General features: G+C 41.0%; 1 protein-coding gene across 13 annotated transcripts in view; it reads right to left on the bottom strand.

Annotated features, from left to right (window-relative positions):
• Positions 1 to 533: 533 nt before the first annotated feature.
• MAP3K4 (mitogen-activated protein kinase kinase kinase 4) overlaps positions 534 to 7,162 on the bottom strand; it is a 127,953-nt gene continuing 121,324 nt past the window's right edge. For all 13 annotated transcript variants that reach the window (XM_063666817.1, XM_054490487.2, XM_063666808.1 and 10 more), the window contains 4 exons: positions 5,991 to 6,113; positions 5,147 to 5,253; positions 2,613 to 2,792; positions 534 to 1,064 (listed from right to left, as the gene is read on the bottom strand). In XM_063666817.1, coding sequence (XP_063522887.1) covers positions 1,044 to 1,064; positions 2,613 to 2,792; positions 5,147 to 5,253; positions 5,991 to 6,113 — 431 coding nt within the window. In that variant the 3' untranslated portion in view covers positions 534 to 1,043. The remainder of the gene's footprint in view (positions 1,065 to 2,612; positions 2,793 to 5,146; positions 5,254 to 5,990; positions 6,114 to 7,162) is intronic.

Genomic DNA, 7,162 nt, shown 5'->3' with positions numbered 1-7,162 from the left:
GGCTATGTGTAAGGAGTGAGAGTCAGTGATCTTCCAAAAAGATTTCAGGAAGCTTTATGGTCAATCTTTTTAAAAAATTTAATAGCAAAAACAAAAACAAAACAAAACACCAATGATGTATAATTTGGGCTGTTTTGGAAAGCTAACTGCTGAAATGTTTACTTCTGAAAAAGATGCTTTCTCATCAGATCATTCAGCAGTATTTACACTGACCTAGCACCTATACATCTTGGTTTAAAAATAAAGTGAACTCCCAACATGTGATAACAAGGCTTAAACTTTTATCTGTTATAAATTTGCTGGTTAATAGAAAATAATTAAAAGGAACCACCTTACGTCATTAGTGTTGCTTCATTTATTTCCTTTGCTTTTCAGCGAGGCGATCCTAAAGGGACGCCAAACCCAGTGACCATCTTTAGCACACATGATTGTGCTCCTCCTTTTGAGGAACAGATAAGTGAAAATGACAGACTTCTGTATCATACTGCATTGGCTCATAAGCTGTTAACCATTAAAAGACAATATAACTGAGCTTTCCTAAAATAAACCATTTATTGAAAAAAGAACGTTTTTCTTAAATTTCAGTAATCAGCCTTTTGCATTACAAACCTGCAGCTTGCCAACAACAACAGAAAAGGTAAAGGTTTCACAGTCAGTGCACTCAACAAACAGGAGATTAAAAACAAGGTATGGGACGCCTGATAACACTACAACTTCTTTTGAACCTAGAAAGGTCAAAACACTACGCTGATGTCACGGTTCTCAGTCGCGCGAGACACGGAGGAGACAGAGGCGATGGTCCGTGTACAGTAGTAATGGCACTTAACATGCAGCTTCTTTAACCTTGTGGCCACCAGCCCTCCAGAGGGCCTTTTGCCACATCAGACAAACAGGAGCAGCAGGAGAAGTGACGCTTGTCACCTGTGCAGTCTTCAGTCTTGGAAGGTTAAAAAGGCTTATACTGCTTCTCAGCACAGTCTTTATGTAAATATTACATACAGTAGTGATTAAGAGAATTTTCCAAGTCCGTATTCTACTAGGCTTCATTCTTCATCTGTGCAAACCTGTGAGGAAGCAGGAGAGAGCTGAGCCCTTGCAGAGCCAGGTGTGTGCTTGTGCATATGCGCAGTATGAGTCTTACGGGGAAGGCCCCATCCACTCATCCTGATGCTCCCAGCACTGTACTGGGCACAGAGGGAAAGGCTTAAGAAATGTAATGAACAATGGCAGAGGTAAGTTACTGCTCTAAAGTTAAGCCTGGGAATTCACTATGAAAGCATTTTCTAAAACGCCTATATGCACTCTCAGGTCAATATAAATTGTTATGCACTTCATAACTAAGACATAAATTGTTATTTAATTACAAATCCCTAATGTCTCCATAGCTGATCCAGCTGCTTGCCCCTTACTCCCACTTACCAATAAGAGCATCACCCCACTCTTCCGCCCCTTCCTTTCCTTTCCCAGGGACTCTCTCCTGCAGGGCCCTTGCAAGGCTCTTTTCTCCAGGGCTCTGTTCTCATTCCCTTGTCCTCTGTGGACCCTCCCAGCAATACTTCTGTCTCCCACACCTGTGCCCTACCCCAAATCCCTCTTGAGTGCCAGCCCCAGATATCCAAATGCCCATGTGAAATCTCCAAGCAGATGTTCCAAATGTACCCCAAGCTTCATCCACCAAAGAGGACCCACCACCTCCCGACCCACCCCTCACCCAGCTGCTTCTTTCTCTACTCTGGCAAATGGAGTCTATGACCTGATGACACACACCAGAAACCTGGGAGCCACCCTAGACTCCTCCCCTCACTCACCTTTCACATCCAATCAGGGGTCAGCCACGGCACTCTAACTCTTAAATGCCGCTGTTCACTCACCCAGAATGCCCTCTCCCAACCCCTTGGCTGTATCAGAACCTTCTCAATTCCTTTGCCTCTAGAGTGATCTTTCTAAAACACTATGTCATCATTTATGTTTTTATAATAAAATGGAAACTCCTTCATGTTGCTCCTGGTTACTGTTCCAGCCTTATCGTCCTACCCTTGTCCACATCCTGTGTTCACCAGGATCTACGTACACAGGGCTCTGTGACCATCCCACTCTCCCTGAAGGGTGAGCGTTTCCAAGTTTCTTTACTTTGTCTTCCATGCCTCCTTCCCCACTTCTGACCTGGCCGTGGCTCTTAAACAACTAAGGCACCTCATTCTAGAGAAAAAAGAACTGAGATTGGCTGACTTAATTAAATTCCTCTTCTGAGTAACCTTATATACCATTATCACAGCTCTTAGTATAATCATTAGTCATTACCGTCTTGACCCTCCAAGTAGACTACACACTCTCAAGAGTGGAAACTCTTTCATCCAGTCCCATCTAAAAGTCCATTTTACTGTCTCTGGTGTATCTCAAACGCACCATCAAAACAGATCAAGGAGAAGAACCTCAATGAACATTTTCCAAATGAAAACACACATACAAAAAGCCCTGGCATAATAATACATTTAGTTCCTTTCCACTTCAGATATAGCTACTTTAAAGTTTCCAAATTTCATTAACGTCTTGATGCAAAACAGAACTTAAACACTTAAACATGAGAAAGACTATCCAGTAATCTGCCAAACCTTGACAAACGAATGGTCGAGGAGCTGGCTGGCGGTCCATCTCATCTTTGGGTCACTCTCAAGGCAGTGAGAAAGGAAGTCCTTTCCTTCAGGGCTTAATCTTTCAGGGATTGGTGGCTTATGTCCCATCCCCACTTTATACATAATTTGAAAGTTGTGCTCGTACTCATGCCAAGGCCTCTAAAAAAGATGTTTTTAAAAAATCAGATTTTAATATTATACAGCACAAACAATGCAAATGTTCAGTCTCTTTTTAAGCATCACATAATTAATATATATCAGGGGACAGCAAATTTTTACTGAAAGGGCCAAACAATATTTTAGGTTGACAGGCCATATGATCTCTATCACAATTCTTCAATTATTTCAGGGCAGCACGGTAGCAGCTATGGACAACATATAAATGAGTATGACTGTTCCAACAAAACTTTATTTATAAAACAGGTGGCCAGCATAGTTTGCCTACTCCATTTGGGGTGCACTATTTAGTCCAACATTATCTAGAAGCCATCACCATGCAACTAAAAAATATAATATATAAAATGACATAAAAAAGTCTATAAAACCCAATTCTCTTATAGGGATGGTTAATATGCTACCTTATTGAAAAATAAAAATTCCATTAGTGCAAAGCTTATTTCATTATGATCCTATGAAAAATGAGATTCATAGGGGAAGGAACTAAGTGTGTATGGCATTCTAATTTCTATGCTATTGTTTCGTCATTGCCAGTATGTATTCTTCAATATGAGAAGCTGTTCTTCTATGTGTGGCTTTACTGGAATAACACAGATATCACAACTGCCTTTCTATTTTAATGCTAATGGAAATAATGCTAGCTAATATTTACTGAGCACTTATATGTGATCTGTTTCAGCAGCTGCAAAGCATAGCTACATTATAATTAACTGATTTCCTACTAGTAACTTAACACTAACTTTTAACTTAGAAACGAAGGTCTCTAACTTTTTTGCTATAATAGTGTATGTGTACAGTAAGCTACACATGCACAGTTCTTGTGTGTCTTTATACATTTGTATAATTGCTCATTAATATTATCATCATAAGATACATTTTCAGAAGCAGAAAACTTCTTGGTTTAAGTGCTATGCACATTTAAAATTTTGATAGAGATTGGAAATGTCTCCAGAGCAGCCCCACCACGTGGAATTTCTGTCCAAAACATGTCTGTTTATTTATACACTCTCTAAAGTGAGTATTCTCAATCTTTAAAAATGTCACTCAGCGCTTTAGGAGGCTGAGGTGGGCGGATCATGAGGTCAGGAGTTCGAGACCAGCCTGGCCAACACAGTGAAACCCTGTCTCTACCAAAGTACAAAACTTAGCCAGGCATGGTGGCGGGTGCCTGTAATAATCTCAGCTACTTGGGAGGCTGAGGCAGGAGAATTGCTTGAACCCGGGATGCGGAGGTTGCAGTGAGCCGAGATCACGCCACTTGCACTCCCGCCCAGCGACAGACCGAGACTCCATCTCAAAAAAAAAAAAAAAAAAAAAAAAGGTCACTCATATGCTAAGTAAAAAAAAAATGATTTCACTTTTAAATATATAATTCTGGTTAATGAGGTTGTCATCTTTTCATGTTTTCTTTTGTTAACAGACAATCTTTTTAGAGCAGTTTTGGGTTTATAGAAAAATTAACTGGAAGGTACAGAGAGTTCCCATATCCCCCTCTCTGTTCCACAGTTTCCTCTACTATGTGTAGTTTGCGTTAGTGTGCTCCATTTTTTAGAACTGATGAACCAATGTCAATGCACTATTGTTAACTGAAGTCCATAGTTTCTACCAGGGTTCACTCTGTTGCACATTCTATGGGTTTGGACATACACATACTGACATGTGTCTATCATCAGTGTATCCTACAGAGTAGGTTTACTCCCCTAAAAATTCTGTGTGCTCCACTTATTCATCTCTCTGTTCCCCCAGTCCCTGATAACCACTCATCTTTCTACTGTCCCTGTGCTTTTGCCTCTTCCCAGGTGTCGTCAGATGGAATCGCTCGGTGTGCAGGCTTTTTAGATTGGCATCTTTCATCACTTAGCCACATGCATTTAAGGTTCCTCCATGTCCTTCTGTGGCTCGATAGCGTGTTTCTTTTTATCTAAAGCTCAGTATACTCCTTTGTATGAATGATCTATTGAAGAACATGCTGGTTGCTTCCAAGTTTTGGGAATTATGAATAAAGCTGCTGTAAACATTCATGTGCGGGTTTTTGTGTGGACATGTTTCCAACTTAATGTTGCTTTTTGTAACTGCTTGCTTCCCTGTGTTTTAATTAGAGGTTTATGCTTCTTAAATTCACTCATAAGAGTTCTCTGTGGCAGATATCTTACAAATACTTGTTTCCTGGTTTGTCATTTGTCTTATAATCTCTTTCGATGGATCAGATTTTTGTCTCTAATAATGTTCGCTATTTAGTGTCCACAGTGTTTGTAATGAATAATCCATAACTACTGTTCTGTCAATGCACAGTGCCCTTCTGAAGTTGCTCCACCAGGTGTGGGGGCTGCGCTTACCTTGCCAGTGACCATCTCTATGACAACACACCCCAGACTCCAGATGTCGGCCGCACGCCCATGGCCCTCTCCTTTGGCACGAGTGATGACTTCAGGTGCCATGTATGCTTTAAAAGTCACAGATATGTTGAGAGTAATGGGTTATAAACACATTACCATGTATTAATAGAGCCAAGCAATAAATTAATATTGTACAATATTATTTTCCTGCATTAAGTAATGAGAAATATCAAAAATTTACAGACAGTTCAAATCAACTTGTTGAACGAACTTTTTAGGGGACAAATTCTCTTTTTAAAACACAATTTTTGAATGTACACATTTTCAAATTAATTGTATTCACAATGAAAATGGAAAATTTAACCTGCAAAGGAGGAGGCAAAATTTCATGGCACTAAGTGATCAAAATGAATCATTACCATTTAATCATAGTGTTGTTTAGACAAGGTAGTGGACAGGCAGGCAGCCAACGAGACGGGTGTGTGCTGGGTGATTCGGGAGGAGCCACACTACAGAGCACAAACAATGTCTACATTTTTTAAGTTTTAAGAAAAACAATGCAAACAACAAAAGAGTTGTTCTCATGCAAACAACAAAAGAGTTGTTCTGGTGAGAAAAAGAGGCTTTCCTCTCTCCTGTAACCTAAAAGGAGTCATTTAATTCACCAATCTGACAGGTGCTCTTGCGTGGGAGCCCAAGTGTGTGACGAAGCGGTCCTTCTCACGACTGAAAACCTTTACCTGCTCTTCCATCTCTACTGACAAACAAAGGTGAAGGGAACATGCAGGCCCCCAAGCAGGCTGCATGAAGTCAGAGTGCAAAGAACAACCAGGCTGGTCCCTACCTGCAGTCCCCAGGGTGCTGTTCACTTCACCAGGCATGGTCTGGGCATTGTTTTTGAGCTTTACTGAACATCCAAAATCTCCCAGTTTGATTAATCCAGATGAGGTAAGGAAGATATTGGCACCTAAAAAGAAAGAAGCAGTTGTTATGCAGCCTCTGAAACAGAATGTGGGCAAGGTTACATGGTAATCTAAACTGCCAGGAACTTCATTCACAAGCTAAACAATCGAAAGGCTTATGAAACTTGACTTACAAAGTGTAATCATAGGAAGATTTGTAAGCCTTATTCACAAATTTTAATACAAAGCAACAAAATTTTAACACCGGTGCAGGTAGCCTTGACCAATAAATTCTGAACTGAAATACATGCATAAATTCCAACATTAATAACCCACAGAGATACTTAAAAAGAAATCGCATACAAAACACAAGTGCTTGTTGTGGTGGCAGTCTGGAGAATTAGAGATGTGTACAATCAGCAGCGTCTGAAACAGGAAGCGACATGTAGATGAGAGCTGCACACGCACTGCAGTTCTTCAGAGTCTCAGCTGAGGCCCTTGGATTTATATGACTGTGACTGAAAACTGTTCTGCAATTTTCAAATATTCCTACAAGCAACATATATGCTTAGCTTGTAGTCTGGGTAGAATTTGGGAATACTGTCCATCTCTCAGGACAGCTTGGCCTTTTGCTCTAGGCTGCAAGATATTATTGCTCCAACTACGTCACACATCTCTGGCATCGTGTTCTATGGTACCTCCTTCGAAAAGCAGCAACACAGAGCCAATGGAGTCAGACAAGCAGCCATCTGATGAGCTGAGGTCAACAGCGAATCCTCATAACTCAGTGGTCCCAGAGTTGATGCTCCCCACAATTGACTACGAGGGGCAGCTTGATCTTCTCGAACGACTGTACATCTGTACCTTCTTAGCCATGCTGAACTAGAAAGCACTGGATAAGGACACCAGTAAGCTGACTTGCTTCAGATTCTAAGGGAGTCTCTTCCTGCCATGGAATAAAACGTGCAAACACCATTTGTGACAGTGGACAGAGACTGAGGATGGTGTCTGTGGCAGAACGACTAGAAATGGGCAATGCTACACCTGAGAAAGAGCCAGTTAAGCCAACACCAGGATGACCCCAAACACCAAAGCAAGGTAGTGGACAGGCAGG

The sequence above is a fragment of the Pongo pygmaeus genome, chromosome 5, assembly GCF_028885625.2.
Source record: "Pongo pygmaeus isolate AG05252 chromosome 5, NHGRI_mPonPyg2-v2.0_pri, whole genome shotgun sequence".
Lineage (NCBI taxonomy): Eukaryota > Metazoa > Chordata > Mammalia > Primates > Hominidae > Pongo > Pongo pygmaeus.
The sequence above is the reverse complement of the archived record's forward strand: the minus strand, read 5'-3'. Positions and strand labels throughout refer to the sequence as shown.